Source organism: Oculina patagonica, chromosome 9 (assembly GCF_052425735.1).
Source record: "Oculina patagonica isolate OP01 chromosome 9, crgOcupat, whole genome shotgun sequence".
NCBI classification, from domain to species: domain Eukaryota; kingdom Metazoa; phylum Cnidaria; class Anthozoa; order Scleractinia; family Oculinidae; genus Oculina; species Oculina patagonica.
In genome coordinates, this window is record NC_135766.1 from 24,975,573 (window position 1) to 24,997,116 (window position 21,544).

General features: G+C 38.6%; 1 protein-coding gene across 1 annotated transcript; it reads left to right on the forward strand.

The window, feature by feature from the left end:
* Positions 1-14,498: 14,498 nt before the first annotated feature.
* On the forward strand, positions 14,499-18,218 carry LOC144665549 (uncharacterized). Its single transcript, XM_078526791.1, has 5 exons — positions 14,499-14,622; positions 16,142-16,224; positions 16,638-16,916; positions 17,301-17,585; positions 18,094-18,218. The coding sequence occupies exons 2-5, from the start codon at positions 16,158-16,160 to the stop codon at positions 18,096-18,098; spliced, it is 636 nt and encodes a 211-aa protein (XP_078382917.1). The 5' UTR covers positions 14,499-14,622; positions 16,142-16,157; the 3' UTR covers positions 18,099-18,218.
* The last annotated feature ends 3,326 nt before the right edge of the window (positions 18,219-21,544 follow it).

The window sequence follows — 21,544 nt, forward strand, 5'->3', positions numbered from 1 at the left end:
CATCACATCCCCCGAGGACGCGAGCGGGACAGTCCGCCGACCCGCGCACACTCGTCACGGCTATTTTAACTAGATGAATATAATAAGTTTGAGAAGGACGTATCAAAGACCCAAGAAGATGTACATCAAATTCGATTACAGTAATGGGGGGAGGAGATAGGCGTTAAAATGTTGTTATTTTTGTCTTTGTGGTAGGAGTTTGGGGGGGTGGCGGTGAGGGTAATTCATGCTTTGAGATAATTTATGTTGTTCCATTTGAGGAAACTTCGCCGTGCCTCTTTTTTCTGTCCAATTCCCAAATATGATAGCCATAACAAACAACGCATGAGATGAAATGCATGACGTCACAAAGTCTGAGGTCATTTATGTTCTTTTTTTTAACAGTGTGCAATTATTTCAGAAGTTTTTTTCGGATATTTTGCGGGCTCAGGAAGGAAACGCTTTGCCCAAATGGTTTCCTTTAGTGTTTGGACGAGTTTAAGACCTTTAATAATGATGATGTTGAACTTTAGTTTTTAAGCATCAAAATTAAACACGAAAACTTTTATTTACTTTTCACTACGGACAAAAGAATTTGACTTCATAAAAGTCCTCGTTACTCGTTTATAACTCACTAGTCTCGGAATTTGAAGATACCGTAAAACTCCGGTTATAAGCCCCCCCGCTTATAAGCCCATCCCCCGGTTATAGGCCCATCTACCTGGAAACAAAAAAATACATCCGATTATAAGCCCCCCCCCCCCCCCTCTGCCGGATATAAGTACCGAACCGGTCTCAATGCCGTTGTTTATGACAGTATTGAACCTAAAAACGTATTTCGATCAACACTCCCGTGGCTCGTTTCGTAGCGTTTTTTTCATTCCGCTTATAAGCCCTCCCGGATATAAGCCCCTTCGTTTATAGGCCCACCCAAAACCCCTTACGAAGTTGTATAAGCCCAGGGCTTATAACCGGAATTTTACGGTATACTCATTCCATCGTGAGGAAACAAGTTATGTATATGATCGCACATATAAACGGCTTTTTATGGAACATTATGTACCTGACGATGTGCCCAATAAACTTCAACTCAGTTTTTAAAAGATGCGAGGCATCCATTTTTCTGACAGATTCCAAATTGGCAAACGTCTTTAAACACGCCCTGGGTGCAGTCATAGGTGGTCCGGCTTGAAGTTTCCTCATCCATACAACCTCGCATGAAGAACGGTGTAGAGCCGTAAACCTGTTTCCTGACGAAGCACCTGGCATCCGGCTGCTTACATTTTTCAGTGTCAATATTTCTGTCACAGTCTTCCAGGGTTGTATAACTTTCACAGTAAGGACATTCTAAAAAAAAAACCGGCAGACATTATTAAAATACTTCTTACTTATAACGGTATCTCCAACTACTAACTGGTTACATTGATGAATTTTATTTTTTTTTTTTTTCATATATTTTTTTTTTTTTTTTTTTTTTTTTTTTTTTTTTTTTTTTTTTTTTTTTTTTTTTTTTTTTTTTTTTTTTTTTTTTTTTTATTTTTTTTTTTTTTGTACGCTTATTATTTTAAAAGTCATGATGTCTCTAGCAGTAAATGCCTCTAGCCTCACTTGCTGTCTACGTTTAATGCGATTTCATCCATTCAGGTCAATATTATTAACATACCTAAACACACGTCTGAATCATGTATCTCTGTGTCATGACTCTCAGCTATCAATTGCAATTTTTACTGATTTCATGGCGCGTGAGGTTGCCCCTTCCGAGCCAGAGGCCATGTTAAAGCGCATGAAATAATTAAAATATATTATAAAAACAATCATTATGTATCCAGCTAACAACTGCTTCATACTGGTTTGCAACTTTATTTTCCGAAACACCTCAAGTGGTCGGCTGGGGGTTTCTTGTATGTGGAAAAACAGGTTCAAAGGTAATTTAGTTTATCTTTCTTTGATTACTGTTCACCACTGCCTAAAACGACATTTGAACAATGCAGCACAGAGCGGTTAAAGGAGGGACTGGGAGCTAAGAGTGTTCCAACGAGAAAGAAGCAACTTTGACTAAAGTAGGGGTAGCGAATGACCCTACAAAAAATGCGCGTCTCACAAATCTAAAGCTAAATTTCAGGGATTTCGTCGTCTCGTGTTCTTTCTGGGATGCCTCCTCGGAGTCTCAATTCTCTTTCTCAAAAGAAAAGATCAAGTTTGGGACAAGTCGAGGGGTATATTGCCTCTACATCTTTTCGCGAGTACAAATTTTCGCGATTTCAAAATTATCGCGAAATTTCATACGCGCGAAAATAAACATTGCGCGAAATTTAATCACGCGAAAATTAATACCATATTATATACCAAAACAATAAAAATATTTAATGTGGGAACTGCAACTACCAACCCTTGAAAATACCTTCCGTCTTGTTTTCGACCAGCACCCTTCCTCTGATTACTGTTTTCTTCAGCTTGTAAATCGGCCAAAGTTCTTTAGTACAGTTACCAAAATTTCCGTTTGTAGGCTGCTTCAGTTGTAGTTACATTGAGCCAGATCTTAGTATATTTTCAGTAGTTTCTTGTTCTATGACGACTGACCCATAAAACACTGACAAAATCGCTAAATTTAATACACTTTTGCTCTAATTTTTCTTGCAATGCGAAAATTAGTACTCCCGAATTTCGCGAGATAGTACGCGCGAAATTTTAATTAGTAGAATAGGAATACCATCTAGAATCTATCAAGAAAAGACGACGCCCCTCGGGGGGAGGGGGCCCCACAAAAGGGCGGGGAGGAGACGGGACGCCGTCCCGTCCCAAAAAATGGCGTTTCAGCGGAGCGGGCGGCGAGGGGGGAGCCTCGGAATTGAGAAGAACCAAAAGAGACCAATCTGGCGCAGCCGCCCCGAGAACACCAAACAAGGACCCGATCACCTCTGCGGCGGAAGATGATGCGGCCCAAGTGCATGACGATGTCGTTGACCCCTGGGAGCAACAGCGATGCGAACCGGGAGGGCGCCCGAGTGCCGAGGAGATGAGACTCAGAAACAGGCGCGCCACAGAAGGACTGGATGATGTCTGGCCGACGATGATGTCGCGGGGATCCGTGTCCGGCTGTGTTCGGCCCCGCGATTCCAGCCGCTCCCCCGATGCAAGAGCATGTCCTGCAGCACTGACACGCAACCGCCATCGGTCGTCGGGCGTGAAGAACCTAACGCGACGGACGCTGCAGCCGGCCAATCCGCGAACGCGCTCCGCCCCAATACGGGATGGACGTGATGCCTCGGACCCTGGGGGGGGTTGTTGTGATCGCCAGCTGACTGATGAAGCCCGGGATACCGTAGCTTAGTATTACGCGTGCTCGTGTCTGCACGGGGAGGAATGCACAGCCGGCCAAGGCACGACAGCCCTGGCGTGGGGTGTGAATGGAAGTCAAACTGCCGAGTGGCGGATACACCCACCCGATCCACCATCCTCATTAACGGTGTTGTGGTGTCCAGGAAGGCAGCTGCTGCCCAAGTTGTAAGCAGAAGAACAAAAGATCTGGAGTCTTTACATTATTTCCTCGACAAGAACACTATAAACGAAAGAGCGCCCTTCCCAAGAGTTTACGCATCGCTAGTTGCTCCCCAGGAGGGAAACGAACAATAACGTCAATGCAACTTATTAGAATTCTGCGAACCTTGCAAAATCCATCATTCTCTGAAGAAGACCGCAGAAGGCGATCGAAAATTTAGAGTATCCTTTTTATATTTTTAGATCTGTTTAAACCATTTTTATATTTTAAGCTATGACCACAGATCGCTCCAGCAGTTTTAATCAGTTTCTATGTGTGCAATTCAACCCTAAACGAGACCCTGACGGTTTAAAATAATGCCATTTTGCCCAGAACACCTAAGCGAGATACAAAATCCGAAATTTATACTCCTAAGCGAGAGGACGAGCTTTCCGGCTTCTTTCATATGAGAGTCCCCCCGGACCATACCCTCCTGATGTGAAATATAATTTTACACGACTCTTAACCGTTTACAACCTCTCTATGTTTTTCGCTCCCCGCACCCACCCCTTGCAAATCTTACTTGTTACTGGCGTCCAGTTCTCTCTCGGATTCTTTTTCCACATTCAACGGTCGAGGACAAATGCGAGAAAATAGCGGGCTGTGACATTTTAATAGAACTTAAAAAAAAATCTTAAATTAAAACCAACTAATAAACTGAAGCTTTTCCAAGCTTTGGACAAGTACTATCATTATCATTATCATTTTCAATTTTTGTTATCGTTATCATCATCATTGTCATAACAAGGAAATACAATACCTGTAACACGAAGTTTAGCCATGCAGCGGGATTCCTCGCAAATTCCCATATTACAAGGCTTGGGAGCTCTAGGTTTACGGCAAACTTTAATGAACCAGTCGACTCGATCCACAGTTATACATCCACGTGCAACTTCCGATTTCACCACAGCCACTCCACACACCATATTAGGTTCCTTGCAAGCCTTATAAGTGATGTTCTTATCGCATTCTTCTAGGGCATTTTCTCCTTCGCCAGTACAATATGGACACTCCATTGGTTTATCTACGGACAAACAACAGAGATGGGCTTCATTGACCTTTGTACCCTCTTACAACTCACTCCAATGGTATAACATTAAAACTGATATAACGGTTGCAGCATGAAATGTTATTTTTAACCTTTTTTTATTGGCATGAGTTTTTGTTTTTATTATGGAATTGTAATTTATATTTTTGATTGTTTTTTATTTTATCTTTTTTTTAAATTGATTTTTTATAGTATAATTTTTTATTCTAGATATTGTAGATGAAGAACCTCTGTTTGGTGGGTACTCTACAATAAACCATAATTATTATTATTATTATTATTATTGATATTCATTTTTTTACTGGAATTTTATTATTCAATTATTATGATAATTTATTATATATAAAGAGAGAATGATGTGAATAGAATTTTTATATGAAATAATAATGATATAAACGAGAATTGGGTTTTATGGGCAAGGGTATGTAAAAATTTATATGTTTTGTAAATAATTCACCTCAATTTTTTATATTATAACTTGTGTACAAAGAAGCTTAGAGCATGTAAAAGCTTTCAGAGTGTTATTATGTAGGTTTAGGCTATTGACATGTTAACTGAAATTATCTCATGGGAAAAACTTGTAAAAAAACAAATTTTGTATATTCTCTTTTTAGCAAGATACACCTGAGATTCAAGTTTGTATGAAAAGTACTCAATAAAGTTTGTTATTATTATTATTATAATTATTATTATTATTATTATTTTATTATTATTATTATTATTATTATTATTATTATTATTATTGTTATTATTAAAAGTTGTTTTCGTGCCACGTCAAGGCCCCCATGCTAGAGGATAACTTTCAATTAAAAGTTCCGACATTAAACAGAGCAAATAATCCTTTGAAATAATAAATAATAAAAAAAATTACTTTTTAGAGAGGAAGCCACATCAGCGCTAGCTGGTTCATGCGGGCCCTGTCCAGGTCGAATTGGAATTGGAAGTGTTGGTTTTCAGGAGGGAGGAAAACCGGGGACCCGGAGAAAAACCCCGGAGCAAGGCGAGAACCAACAACAAACTCAACCCACATAGGCACCGGGCCGGAATCGAACCCGGGCCACATTGGTGGGAGGCGAGCGCTCTCACCACTGCGCCATCCCTGCTCCCCTATACAGGGATTGAACTGATCAAACATCCATGAGCAACTACTTTTGTCAAATTCTAATAAAAGAAAGATTTCTTTAACGTTAAATTTATGTGCTGTTGTTTATTTTTGTTTGCTTCGTTCTTGTCATACAGATATCTTGTAGGTTTTCTCGGCCTTTGCTTTACTTAAAGGATCCTAGTCAGTCTCCATCATTTTCTCTGCCATCTTTAAATTCGGACATTTCGCATGTTGAAAAGAAATCCTAGTCCACCCTGTGCGTTTGCTTTGCTGAGGTCTTAAACTGTCACAAATGAATTTTGAAAATTATTGGTGATTATTTTTAACTACCGGGTAAGTATTCTATCATTCGTTTGTTTGTTAGGAGTGAAATTTATCAGTTGAAGGTAAAGGATCCTAGTCAGCCTCCACCATTTTCGATACCATTGAAGTTATGAAAACTGTATGGCGAAGCGAAATCTTATTGCACTTGAAGTCTGTTTAATCACTTTTACCAGTTTCACAATGAGCTCTTTCCTTGAGACATAATACCGAAATTCTCACATGTAAACAAAAACAAAGGCGTGGCTGACTAGGGTCCTTAAAATACCCCTCGTGTATCACTTGCGAAACAAAATTAATATGTACATGAAGGTAATTTCTTATCTAACACTTTTCCCTCTCGGGAGAAACAACTTATCTTATTAATATTATCCAGATACTTAGTAACAGTGTTTACCGGAATATTTCTGAAGTACAACAAGAAAGATTGCGTGACTTTCTAAAATAAAATAGGAGCTAATGATATAACTTCTGTACCTGCAGTAAACTCGGCCATGCAGCCCGACTCCTCGCACATTGCCTTCTCACAGTTTTTGTATTTTTCGCAGTTGGACAGAGAAGTTTTGTAAGCGTCGATGTCAGAGCACTGACGAACGATCCTTCCAAATGAATACTTGGTTAACTCGCATATTGGATTCTGTCGGTTACAATCTTGTAGCACGATATTCTCGTCACAATCCGCTTTGGCGTTATTTCCTCGGGCGGTACAGACTGGGCACTTAAATCCCTCATCTGTGGACGGAATATGAAAATAACTATTACCTCTAATAAGAAACTCACTTATATTTTTTTTATTAAAAGAACAGTGTATCAATTTCAAACTAACTGATAGTTGACAGTCGATCGTAGACACGGTACATAACAAAAGGTACAGGCGTCCCTGCCCGTCCCACCCCCAGGCGTGTACTCGGGATATCAAATGACGGGGATGATCGAATGGGAGCAAAAATCAAGACCCAAAATTGACCTCTAAAAAATCACTAGCAAAACACGTTTGTTTGTACTTTATTCGCAGAACTACACAGCCAAGGCACTACTATGAATCTTCCCTGCTTAAATCAAAAACATACCCTACTTGAATCACAAAAATATACTTGCCAAATTTTCTACCCCAAAAAATCCCAAAATCGAAAATTTCAAACCCAAAAATATCCTTCATCCCTGTCACTTGAAATCCCGAGTACCCCCCCCCCCCCCTGGGGTCCCACCCCACCCCCTACAGGCAGGATGCTGACCAGTTGGCTATGTACAAAGCGTGGTTGAGTTGAATTCGGGGCCACCGAAGACAAATCCACCCAGTGGTGGATTACAAGTTCAGCGCCTCTAACCATTAGGCCACGCTGCCTCCTTGACACATTCGACAGCTTTGTCGAGGCCATTACTTATAATGCCGATTAATTTTACTTTTACCTTCGTATAAACCTTGCCCAAGGCCAGAAGCAGTAAGGACAGCGAATACAAAAATCCCCAAATACATCATCGTCTTGTCAAAAGTCCTGATGAAATTAAAAACAAAAATACGTTACAAGATTAATGTTACGGTGCGGACACTCGAACCATGCGATGAAAACATTATTACCATTAGTTCAATTTATATTAATGACTTTTTGACACGTTACAAATCTTTAACAAACGATGAATCCTCCTTTTGATTGTATTATTATTTTTATTATTGATTTTGTAATATTATACTTATTTTATTTCATTTGTATTCCTTAAAAGTAATTTACTTGTTGAATTAGAACTGAAATCTTCAGGTTGAAGATAAAGTTAATTAAGTTGAACTGTAATCACTGTAACTATATATTCGTTAAATATTGGTAATATTTGGTGATTGCACAAGAGCGAAGCTCCTTCTGAGGAACCGGCAGTGGGATGTCGAAAATTGGTGGTTTTCACGGACGTTATCAAACTTTTAAAATCTAAACTGTCAACCCTACAAAATAAAGCTATTATTCTTTTTACATGTCACAAACATAAAGAACGTAAAACCCTATGCAAATGTTGTTGCCAATTCAGTGCTTCGTTTAGTCCAGATCAAGCAATTTGAAATTTCTTATGTCCTGGAAAAAGTGTTTCTTAAATGTCACAAAACGAATATTTTTATCGCATTTTTTTTTTTACTTCTAAGACGTGATGTTTTATTATTTCATGTAAAATGACTAATAATTTTTATTGATTGTAATCAAAAATTAAAACAAGAAAAATTTCCTTTATGACTTTATTTGGCCATCGAAGCAGAACTGTTTTAAAGTATAAACAACAGAAATTGTTTGACAAGATGTTAGCTCGCATTTTTGTGATCGCGGAAGTTTAAGTGTGATTATTTTAGTTACTGATTCGGAAGTTTTAGCTTCTGTTATTTGAAAACAGACCCAAACGCTGCTTCGCTGATAATCCCAAGGCCGTAACATTTGGAAGCGTTTTAAAAATGCTTCTCTGAATATTTGCCGCGTTTCCGTTTTCTTCAAAACCTCGATCCAACCTTGGAGCGCGCATGAATCAAATACTTCACCGTTTTCGCGAAATTTTATGAATCATTTCCTATGGCTGCCAGACAGAAACTTCATCGACGCCGAAATTGCAGAAAAGAACAAAAGAGTTCTTGAAAAACGTGAAAAGAATACTAATTAATTTGCTGCGGCGGAGAGCTAAAAGCAAAGTTCAGCTAATTACATATATGTTTTGAAAATAGCAATATTCGCTTTTGCATGGTTAAATAGTTGTTGCTTCATTGCAGTGGAATTCCGATAACTCGAACCACTCTTTCAAGAGTGTTTGTAAACGCTTAAGTAAATATCGTTCAGAATATTTGCACGTACTGTACAATATGATTTCACGCACAGTCTTGTTAGTTTATAATTTTTACTAAAACACTTTTGTATCCTGAAGGACTTTATTCACGCAATCTTGGGCTAAACTGTAGAATACCGGGCCACTAATTTGCATCTCATTGAATTTGAATGGTTCCTTTTCTTTCTACTATGCTTCGTTCTTAAAGCGTTCAGAGATAAGTAAATAAGTGGCCCGGTATTGTAAAATCGCTCCCAATCTTGCTCTCACAAACCAGTTGACTATACAACTTTGGCTGAAATTAACCGTCAGATCTTAGAGTTATTTCCAGATTTTCTATTTGCATGCATGCTTTTGCATTTGTGATCAGAAATAAGCGCTTGATTATTTTGGCGGGAATCTTACTTTACGACCCTAAACAAAACTATATTGTTCAGAACCGAAACGAATTTAAGCGCGAGCTATTTGTAAGCCAAAAGACATCGCTAATAATTTGCTGGAAGAGCGGTCTTTAAGTATCGTAAGAGAGGATGAAAGAATCAAGAATTTCTTGCAGTCTGATCGACATTTTCTTTTCAGTCGCATTGCGCATAGTAAATGAAAAGTAGTAACGAGCGCTTGATTATTTTGGCGGGAATCTTACTTTAGGCTCGTAAACTGAACATATGGCACCTATATTATTCAGAACCGAAATGAATTTAAGCGCGAGCTATTTCTAAGGCCAAAGGAAATCGCCCGCCCTAAAACAATAATTTGCTGGCAGAGCTGTCTTTAAGTATCGTAAGAGAGGATGAAAGAATCAAACATTTCTTGCAGACGGATCGACATGTTCCTCTCAGTCGTATTACGCATAGTAAATGAATAGTAATAATCGTTACAGGAAGCATAACACACTCTTACCTCCGTTAGAGTCAGATTATAAGCTGTGGTGTCTTTGAACTCCGCCAGTTACACTTAGCGTATAGTTAAAAGTTCCTCCTCGCCTGGTTCAGAGCACTTTCAAATGCAACTCACACACCTTTTCTGTTGCTTAAAAGCTTCAAATCGAAATTAGATTCCTTTAATTAACCAATCACAGTAGATATTTTATTCCTGGGAGATCGCTATTGCGTCCCAAACAAAGACAACAAGCGCGGCTTATGACCACTCCTCTTAACATTAGCGTTATTGTTTTAAATGAGGTCGACAGAGCAAAAATGCTCATTTCTTTAGCGAAAACCACGCATATCCATATGCATCTGCCTGCCAAATGACGCGCTTTTAGTTAATCATCTTCACATTTTATATTATATATATCACGATCCCAAACAACTTATCGATAATTGTCCTGTAGGAATAAATGATTTTGAAAAGAACAAAAATGCGGCGTTAACAAAGATGAACCTGAGCTCGAGCGTGTTTTGAACTGACTCAAGTCCGTCTACTGCCAACTAGCTAAGTCCTCTTTCCATAGGTAATTACGACAAGGGCCGTGTTCTAATAACTGAATTTTCTGCAGTCGTGACATTTAAGTAACTGTTTCTTATTTTGGAGCAATAATTGAAGAATCTTTGATCAAGAAGGGCATCCAAGCAGAACTCTTCAAAAAAGGAACTCTATGAAAAGCTGCTAATCCCTTGCAACCATTGTTTTGAGAAAATATTTTCATGGAACTAATTGAATTAATTATTCCCAGGATCAAAGGGCCCGGGAGTTTATTTCGCTTATACCATCCCTGTTCTCTGTGTTAGACTGCCTGCACGCCGTTCCTTTTACTGCTGGGATTCTTCGATTATGGAGCGAAAAAGAGCGGGAAAACGAAAGAGCGATGCACTTGTAAATAAGGAGATCCGGCCAAGTGTCTCCCACCCCACCCCCATGTTTTCCGCGTGGGTGACAGTTTCGGCAAGAGACTTTTTCTCGAACATTCCAGAAGGAACATTCAGAAGAAAAAAATGTCAATGCGTTGCAATTGCGTCTTGTGGTGAATAAAAAAAGGATTATAATGAGTGAATAACTTTGTTTAACTGATGTAAATCATCTGTTGTATGGAAAACCCTCATACTAATTGGGGACACCTAATTACAACTATAAAAACAATGAAATATCCATTAAATGGATTTGCCTTGACTGGTATTTTTCATCTTTTCATCGGGTATAACAGCCGCAGTTTTGATAGAAGTAATTACTCTCAGCAATACAAGCAACATGCGACTTTCTTAACGTTAAAATAACACAATTTTGCTTCGTTGATTCCTTTTCTTAATTTCTACGCCTCAACAAGTTCAAGTCTTGATAAAATTAGCGTAAACTTAAATTCAACAGGCCGCACTTTGTTTACATGCTAAGGTTCGACTGTAAAAGCTCTAGAATAACAATGTACAATGAACGAAAGAGTATTTCCATTGTGCATGCATTCTTTATTCATCATTGAGATTTCAACAATAAAGGCAAAATTAACCAATCACCGGTAGATATTTTATTCCTGGGAGATCGCTATTGCGTCCCAAACAAAGACAACAAGCGCGGCTTATGACTACTCCTCTTAACATTAGCGGCAATGTTTTGAATGATAACAACGAAGCAAAATGTTCATTTCCTTGGCGAAAACCGCGCACGTCCATATGCATCCGCCTGCCAAATGACGCGCTTTTGGTTCATCATCCTCACATTTTATATTATATATATCACGATCGCAAACAACTTATTAATAATTGTCCTGTAGGAATAAATGATTTTGAAAAGAACAAAAATGCGGCGTTAACAAAGATGTACCTGAGTGTGTTTTGAAGTGACTCATGTCCGTCTACTGGCCACTAGCTAGTACCCTCCTTCCATAGGTAATGGCGATACGGGCCGTGTTCTAATAACTTTATTTTCTGCAGTCGTGACATTTAAGTAAATATTTCTTATTTTTGGAGCAATAATTGACGAATCTTTGATCAAGAAGGGTATCCAAGCAGAACTCTTCTTAAAAGAAACTCTATGAAAAGGTGCTAATTACTTGACTGTTGTGAGAACATTTTTAAAATGAGATGACTGGAACTAATTGATTTGATTGTTCACAAGGTCAAAGGGTCCGGGAGTTTATTTCGGTGATTTCGTCCCTGTTCTCTGTGTTGGCATGCATGCCGCCGGGGTGGAATCTCTTTTTTCATTCGCCCGCTGTAAATACTACCTCTATTGTTATTAGAGATGTTTCGCATAAGACCGCTCCATATGCTAATCATCTACTATTAGTGGATTTAGTAGAATTACCCAGGAGACTAGTTTTGATTGCAAAGGAACACGCACAAGCCGTTGTTTTTGTTCAAGACAATCATTTTCTTGTCAATTAAAATGAAAGCGCTCTATTTTGCGCAGAAATGCGACGGGCGAAAAAGAAAAGCAGCAACAATAACAACTAACGGCTCGGCCATGACTCGCAGTCTTTGATAAAAAAAATTCTTTCGAACCGTGTATGTATGCGCTGACATCCATGTTTCGTGTTACCTCACACAAACTCATCTTTATTTTCGAATTCTTTGTCATATTCCCACAGGAGTCAAGGTTAACTTTTGATGAAAAATACTTTCAAAACATCTTACGCTTTTTTATGTTCACTCAACTTTACTTTTGCGGGAACTCGGTTTAAATAGAGTCTGAATCAGGCACAACGTGCCTCTGCAACGACTTGTACAACGACTGGCCGAAACCACCTAGGACCACCTAGGTTGCTTTTTTTTTTTTAAACGACAATTTAACAATCTGCCCAACAAAGTTCTGTTCACGTCCTTTAAACAAAGGAAAGGGTAGTCTCCTGGGTATTTCTGCTAAATCCACTAGTAGCGGATCATTAGCATATGAAGTGGGCTTATGCGAAACATCTCTATTCAGAACTAGGGGCATTGTTGTCACCTGTTACCTATTGTTTGAAGAACTAATGAATTGCCTCGTTTCTAGAGGTAGGTAGGGCGACCCTAATAATTTCCCCGAAAGGTCATTTGCTCGATCGCTTCAGCTTTTAAAGTGAAATTCCCTACATAGACATTTTCCCTGATGGACACTGCTGTTCCATGTACGTCTTTTTTAATTTATTAGCACACCAAAAAAGGATGAATTTATCACTTCTCATACTAGCCTTTTGTAAGTTTTCCACATAAGGCAATGGGGAAATTTAGACACAAACATATGCAAAAAAATGAATCAGTATATGATATTAATTCATAATCAATTATTGAAGAGTTCATATTTTTATACAGAAATTAATAACATAAAATACAACCACTGTCCATCATTCATATTTGCAAATTGTTTGAGAAAAGAGTTAACTGGTATTAAAAGGCCTTAAACCCAGCGTGAATCTATACAGGTTAAAGAGAGTCAGGTAAAACTGATGATATGATTACAGGCCATCTAGGGGGGTCAGGGGGCATGCTCCCCCGGGAAATTTTTATATTTGGGCCTTTTAAAATCGCCAGAAATTCGTTTAAAACTGCTTACATGGAGAAATTTATCAATTTTATATACTGATGAATACAACTTTTCTTGGAACTTTAACAGTTAAAAATTAGTGAATAAATAAGATGACCCACCCCCTACGTGTAGATCAAAATAACATAATCCACCCCTTTTCGAGGGCTCAAAAACTGATGACCCACCCCCTTTCTGCTCCGGCCCACCCCACCCCCCTGTACTTATTGACCAGTCTCTTACCTGAAGCCGAACTAATTAAAAAACTACAAAAGGCCGACCGAAAACCATTCAAAACGCTTTTAACTTTCTCGTAGCAAATTTCTTTTCACTTTCTTTGTTCTTTTCTGCAATTTTGGCGACGAGAGCTAAAAGAGTTTTGACTGGTTTCGCCGGCCTTTTGTAATCTGTAAGCTTGGCCTTCAGCTAATTACCTCAGGTTTTGAAAAGAAAAAGATTTGCTTTTGCCAAGAGAAAATGAGGGCTTTTGCATAATCAAATGGCTATTACTGCATTGCCAAGAGGAATCCCGATTTATCGAACCCTGGACTTCTCGAAACTCCGATAACTCGAATCATAAAGACAATAGAGTGTTTCTGTCTCGGAACTATCGGTCTGATAGTTGCCCCTTGGAAATTTGATGTTCTTAAAACTAGCATATTCATTTTTATGTCTTAGTCTAATGGGAATGCTCTTTTTTACTGTACAAGATAAATTGTTTTCTCTTTAATTCCTACATCAAAGCAAGGGGATTACTGAACGTCTGCAAATTCAAAAGAAAAACTTCATTAAAGTCAAAGGCACTTTCAAATGCAACTCACACTGCTAAAAAGCGTCATACCGAAATTAGATTCCTTTAATTGGCCAATCATGGCAGACATTTTATTCCTGGGAGATCGCTCTGAGATTGAGTCCCAAACAAGACAACAAGCGCGGCCTGCGCGGCTTATGACCACTCCTCTTAACATTAGCACCATTGTTTTAAATGAGGTAAACAATGCAAAAAAATGTTCATTTCTTTAGCGAAAACCGCGCACATCCATATGCATCTCGAGTGCCTGCCAAATGACGCGATTTAAGTTCATCATCCTCACATTTTATCACTACCGCAAACAACTCAGTTGTCCTGCGGGAATAAATACACTTGAACAAAAATATAATAAATGGCAACGCGTTGTCTTTGTTTGGGACGCAATAGCGATCTCCCAGGAATAAAAATTCTGCCGTGATTGGTCAATTAAAGGAATCTAATTTCGGTATGACGCTTTCAAGCAACAGAAAAGGTGTGTGAGTTGCATTTGAAAGTGCTTTGAACCAGGCAAGGAACTAGGCGAGAAGGAACTTTTATCTAGACGTTTAGTTTGACCGGCGGAGTTTAAAGGCAACTATAAGCTAACTCTAACGGAGGTAAGACTGTAACACTTAAGTTATGCTTCTAATAACGCCCGTTAGTATTTAAACACTATGCGCAATGCGACTGAAAAGAAGATGTCGATCCGTCTCCACGAAATGTTTGATTCTTTCATTCTCTCTCACGATACTTAAAGACAGCTCTGCCAGCAAATTATTGTTTTAGAGCGAGCGTTTCCTTTTTGCTTTACAAATAGCTGGCGCTTAAATTCATTTCGGTTCTGAACCTGAGATAGTATAGTTATGTTTAGGATCGTAGAGTAAGATTCCCGCCAAAATAATTAAGCGCTTAAGCTTATTTCGGCTCAGAAATGCAAAAGCATGCATGCAAATAGAAAATCTGGAAATAACTCTAAGATCTGACGGTTAATTTCAGCAAAAGTTGTATAGTCAACTGGTTTGTGAGAGCAAGATTGCTTGAATAAAGTCCTTTAGGATACAAAAGTGTTTTAGTAATAATTATAAACTAACAAGACTGTGCATGAATTATATTGAACTACATGCAAATATTCTGAACGATTTACTTAAGCGTTTACAAACACTGTTGAAAGAGTGGTTCGAGTGATCGGAACTCCACTGCAATGCAGCAAAAACCATTTAACCATGCAAGGGCCATAATCTAATAGATTACCGGTACATCTGGTGTAATTAGCTGAAGCCAAGCTTTAAGCCAACAAAAGACCGGCTAAACCATTTAAATTGCTTTTAGCCCTCTCGCAGCAAATTAATTAGTATTCTTTTCACGTTTTTCAAGAACTCTTTTGTTCTTTTCTGCAATTTCGGCGTCGATAAAGTTTCTGCCTGGCAGCCATAGGAAATGATTAATAAACTTTCGCGAAAACGCTGAAGTATTTGATTCATGCGCGCTTCAAGGTTGGATCGAGGTTCTGAAGAAAACGAAAACGCGGCAAATATTCAGAGAAGCATTTTTAAAACGCTTCCAAATGTTATCCTTGGGATTATCAGCGTAACAGCCAGTGTTTGGGTCTGTTTTCAAATAACCGAAGCTAAAACTTCCGAATTGGTAACTAAAATAATCACACTTAAACTTACCGCGATCATAAAAATGCGAGCTAACATCTTGTCAAATAATTTCTGCTTCAGTCTGAAAGCTGAGTTAAAAAATGCGATAAAAATATTCGTTTTTGTGACATTTAAGAAACACTTTTTCCAGGACATAAAAAAATTCAAATTGCTTGATCTCCTAAACGAAGCACTGAATCGGCATCAACATTTGCTTAGGGTTTAATGTTCTTTATGTCTAGAATATGTAAAAAGAATAATAGTTTTGTAGGATTGGCAGTTAAGATTTTAAAATTTCGATGACTTCCTTGAAAACCACCACTTCTCGACATCCCTCTACCACCTTTTCAGAAGAAGCTTCGCTCTGGTGCAATCGCCAAATATTACTAATATTTAACGAATAGTTACAGTTCAACAAAATCTAGTTACATAGTTCGAGTGTCCGCACCGTCACATTAATCTTGTAACGTATTTTTGTTTTTAATTTTATCAGGACCTTTGACAAGACGATGATGTATTTGGGGATTTTTGTGTTCGCTGTCCTTACTACTTCTAGCTTTGGACTAAACGACAAAGGTAAGAACGCGAGCTGTCCGTTGTTACTATAGATAAAGAATTGATCCTTCATCAATCTATCTATAAATTTAAGGTGGCTCTGAACCCCATGTACAGATTTTTAAAAAAGTTTCCAGAAAGTTGCATCCTAAGCTGTTGATTACAATCCAATAATAAAAAAGTGGGTCACCGATCTCGTTTTTGAGCTAAAGGTGTTTTTAACAAACTATACCGTTGCTATAGTAACTTGTAATGACAAGAAAATAAGCACAACTTGTTCGGCAATGATTGGGCATCTGTTTGATACGATAACTGTTGCGTCAACGGAAAGAGAGTCGTAGTATTGATCCGTCAAAGTTGAGGTGCTGAAAACGGCAGGAAACTATTTTGAGCCACCTAAAACCATTTCGTATAACACCTATGTTCATTTGCAGAATGGGGCGATGGGCCATTCAGCTGCCCAAGTTGTCAAGGCAATTCGCTCAAAGCTTGTGACGACAACATCGAGAATGAGGAGTGCGAGGACTGGGACGAGCCGGTGTGTGTGCTGGGACGGATTACGAATACTAAATGGAAGACTCAGACATATGAACGCTATTGTTACAGCAGGGAGGATTATAACGATTTAAAAGATTATTGTGATAGTAATCCAGCGGCCTGTACTATGGCAATGTGCGATCAATCCGGTTGCTATGCTGAGTTGGCAAATTCAGGTATTTTTGTCACATCTACATTTATATTGAAAAAATCAATAGACGTAAAAATAGTTTTTTTTCTACGTATAGAATGATCACCCCGTGGCTATCTTCACCTTTCCAGGCTAAATTACTAAAATCCACTCCTTATGACAGTCTTTGATTGCGCCTTATTTAAGAACGCGTAAAACTAAGCTGAGGATGTCCTTATTTTAGCCCATGCATTTTAAATTTTGGGGGAGTCTTAGCCTCAACGTTAGTTCTTAATTATAAAAATGGTATTTATAAAGAAAGAGTGTGCTTAACACTAAATCATTAATTGAGTTCTATCCTGGAAATGAGTGACGTTCATTTGCAACGCATTTATCGTTGTTTGCCATTTATCTTTTATGTTCATTACAGCTGAACAGGAGCCCACTGGACAATTCATGTGCCCAGTTTGCTCTGCTGGGGGGAAGAACGCAGACAGTAAATGCGAAGGTAACATTGAAAACGAGCCCTGCCTGGTAGCGGACCCCGTGTGTTCTCTGACAGTCAGCACCGCATCTTCTTTTATGAAGTTTAGAATACGCGATTGTCGCAGCAGAGAGTATTACACTCAGACAAAAGATGATTGTGAACAACGCGGAAACTGTGCAATGGTCATGTGCGACACAAGTGGCTGCAAAGCCGAGTTCCCCGCTTCAGGTATTCTGATTGACTTAAGCATGCTTAAAAATATAATGATCGGGGAAATGAACAGTAAATAAACTGGTCTTATTTCATATGCTCAATTACCCCCCCCCCCCCCCTCCCCACCCCCACTCAATAGTGCGTCAATTAATTCAACGCCGACATGCATGGGAAGGTAATATTGTTGTAAGTTTCCCTGTTTTAAGAAACGTCTCCTATTTCGAGTAATACACTTTCCAAATTGTTTCGTCTCCCAATATCCCGGCCACCGAGTTTCGTGTAGTTCCACTGCTTGATTGGATTGTTCGCAAAAGCCGGATGTTTTTAGCCTACTTATAATTTAAATTTAACTTCCGCTTAAGAAAAAAATTGAAGCTGTTGATAGTAAAACAATATTTATAATTATTCTGGGCTATCTTCTTGTTATGCCATCACTAACTTTATTAAACGAGCTTTAATTAATTATAATATCCAACAAAGTCAACTCATAAATTAAAATGTATTGTTTTTCTTTGTATCATAGCTTAAATGAAGATGAATCAAGCAAACGCACGGCTTTTGATGGACGATGGCTGTTTTTGTTTTTGTGTGTAAAACATTTTGCCTTTATCGTTAGTTTCTAATGAATAAAGAATGCAAATCATGCAATTACTCTTCAGTTCTTTCATGAGCTATAGGATAAGTGGAGTTTTTTCTAAATTAAAAGCCAATATCACTAAAGTCTCTTCTTTACTGCTCTGTTTTACTACTTTGGTTGTTCGATCGCAACACATGGGTAACCAGGCTTTTATTTAACCGAGAAGACCTGGATGCTAAACTAATTTGCATTTGGTGTTACGGCGAATAATAAAAACACTGGGTAGGAAAAACTTTTACTGTTGCTAGGAGATTTTGGTTTTTGGCCAATCACTAAACCGAACAAACAATGGGTATTGTTTTTTAATTTCGTGTTGAGCGCGTAAGATCAACGAGCACTCTCAATCCCCTAGTGAGGTATGAAAAAGGCGACAAACTTGAGCCTTTCCCCACATGGACGAAGAAAGGTTTGGCAACCGGAAATGAATTTTGGTTTATTTTGGAGGTGTTCGCAACTCAACGGTGAAAAAAAATGTAAATTTCGGATAGTTTTGTGGTCGTTGTCGTTATTTTTGAAGGCTTTCGCTATGGAGTAAGCTGGAGTTGTCTTAAATTGCCTAAACAAGCAACGAGTGACTTTTTACCGGTGCAGCATGAACGGGAAAACACAGGCGTTGAACTCTATGCGTGTGTTTGTGTGGTCACAACTTACAAATATGAATATTCAAATCTATTCACTAATTGTTGTTGTGAATATTTACGCTTCGAAAAATCGGCTTTTACGACTAAGTTTTTGAAATAAAATAAATAAGAAAAGTGTCCGCATAGGGTGAGTTAGTTTTTATGCAGGTTTCTTGACGAATTTAAGCTTGTAAGAGCGCTTCTTTGTTTAATGTTTTCGACTCGTATAAATAATACAATTATTTACATGCGGCGTGCAATTTATTATCGTCGGAGAATCCACTACTGTTTCTGGAATGTAGCCGATAAAACTTTATTTTCTCCACTCACTACTTCTCAGATTATCTTAAGATTATGACAGTAAAATAAAAAAAAAGTAGTAAGAGCGGGCAAGCCCGTATTATTTCAATTTACTTCAAAGGTGATGTTAATAGTTCTTAACTCCAATTCATAGTCGCAAAATTCAACCATTTAATTAAGCAAGACTCCAACGACTTCGGGGAAACCCATGTTCACCTCATCCCACTCCCTGTGTGAATGAATGGTTTCCTATGTATAACCCCCAGGTGGGCCACCTTTACATTCCTTATAAGGAAAATGGCCACCTTTGGATCTTACGAGCTTCACACGAAAGAAGGGATTATCTTCCTACCCATGGTATTATACACATAGTCCCAAATGCAAATTAGCTTAGTGCTCCACATGTAGGTATACCTACCCCCAAAGGCATGAAATGGTGCTTTTTTTTCGGGGAATGGCCAGGGGCACTCCAAATGCAAATTAGTTTAGCATCCAGGTCTTCTCGGTTGAATAAAAAGCCTGGTTACCCATGTGTTGCGATCGAACAACCAAAGTAGTAAACAGAGTAGTAAAGAAAATACTTTATTGGTGAGATATGGGCCTTTAACTTAGAAAAAACTCCACTTATCCTATAGCTCATGGTTCTTTGCTGTTAAGTTCTAGACTGTCTATAGGTGGTTTTCACTGTCACGCCGGGAAAAAAATAAATCCAAAACTATCAGGTCAAAAAAATCAAGAATATTACAGGTTGTAAAAAACTAATACATAAAGTACTTGTCCAAGTTTCAGGTCTGTACGTTATTCCGTACTCGAGTTATCCGTCAAAATGCTTCACGCAAATTTAGAGAGCACAGTATGGAAACGCCATGTTGGAGTCCAACTGCTTGGCTCCAACATGGCGGCCGGAAATCAATGGAAACATCTGGCATTAAATTCTGCTACAAAAAGCGCTCAGATAACCATCATGACAAAGTAAACATTCACATAAACACTTCTCGCAACCTCAACTGTTCAGATTGTTAAAAATCGCAGGATGAGGCATTTTTTTTTTGAAAAACGTGACAGCCTTCTGGCGGCCAACTTTGCCTCGTGTGGCGTGAAACTCCGAAATTCAAAATGCTCTATCTTAAAGACGGCGAATGCTATCGAGCTTAAGAATGCCGGTCGCTTAGAATCCAACATTTTGTGGCAAGAGGATGGAACTTCGATTTCTTTCATACTTTTAATGTTAGATAGGCTAGGGTATAACTTAAATCACTGTATAGTTCTTTCGATGGAATATCCTTTTATTTTAAAGAAAAATGCAAATAACGAAAATCCGTTAAAATCGTCATTTGAGGCGCTAAATTATTCATGATTTTTGCACGAGTTTGAGAGCCTCGCGTGCAAAAACAAATCACTCTACCGTCTTTTAAACACTCAAACCATAGTTAGCAATCTCTAAACATCTACTGAAATGATTTTGGGAAATATTGCGTTGTTCTTTGTAGACAAAATAATTTTATTTCGAAGGCATACAATTCACTGCCGTAAAAGTACTTGGTAAATAAAATTAATTTTCACCATGTGCGAAACCTTCAAATCGTTTAAGCTTCTGGTGGTTGAATGTTAGAAGAATGGTGTATAAATCCCTGTAAAAATTTCTCCGGGCAAATGATTAAAAGCGACGTGAGAGCTTTTTGAATTCGTTTAAATATGCAAATATTTGACCTTCCGCGGTCAACTTTGAAGTTACGGGTCAGACATGAATGACATGAATATTTCAATCCGTTCACAAGTCTTAACCCATTTTGGGTCAAAATAATCACACACAAAAACATTATGAAATGTTCTAACCTTAATCTGCTGTAAAAAGCAGGTCCGAAGGCCTTTTAAGCACGATTCCGACTCTAAGCATCCGTAGTAATTTGAGCTTCGTTTGTGTAAGTATGTCCTATTCACCCCGCCAACTGTCAACATATTTAGTGGTCGAAATCCAATCTGTGATCAACTTTCGGCGCTTCTCATCACCACTGCATCTTCTTCGACGGCATAGCCGATTGTTAGTATTGCCTCGTTAATAGTACACAAAAAAATAACATCTGATCGCTAAACGGCATGATGTCGGCGCTTACAGTAGACTCACAGTAGCTTACAGTCCCATCTTGCAATGAGCCGTCTGTTCGTCACGCAATACTGTGTCATGGACATTTTTTTAGGGGGTGGTAGGTGGGTGTGGGAAAGGTTGAATATGCGGAAATGCTTGATTTAATACTTTATGACAAGTACGTACTCTAGCCAGCAACAACAACAACAACAACAAGTACAGTGATATCTTTAGGCAGACAAGATAAAGCACACGTACTGTCAGGTGATAAGCGTTTGGTACAGTGTAATGCAACTGTTCGCAAACAGTTCGGTTGCTTGCGCGGGCTTGG

Coding starts and splice junctions, on each gene's coding strand:
- LOC144665549 (XM_078526791.1), top strand. CDS start 16,158: ATGATGTATTTGGGGATTTTTGTGTTCGCTGTCCTTACTACTTCTAGC. Junction 16,225..16,637: donor CTTTGGACTAAACGACAAAG/GTAAGAACGCGA, acceptor GTTCATTTGCAG/AATGGGGCGATGGGCCATTC. Junction 16,917..17,300: donor TGCTGAGTTGGCAAATTCAG/GTATTTTTGTCA, acceptor TGTTCATTACAG/CTGAACAGGAGCCCACTGGA.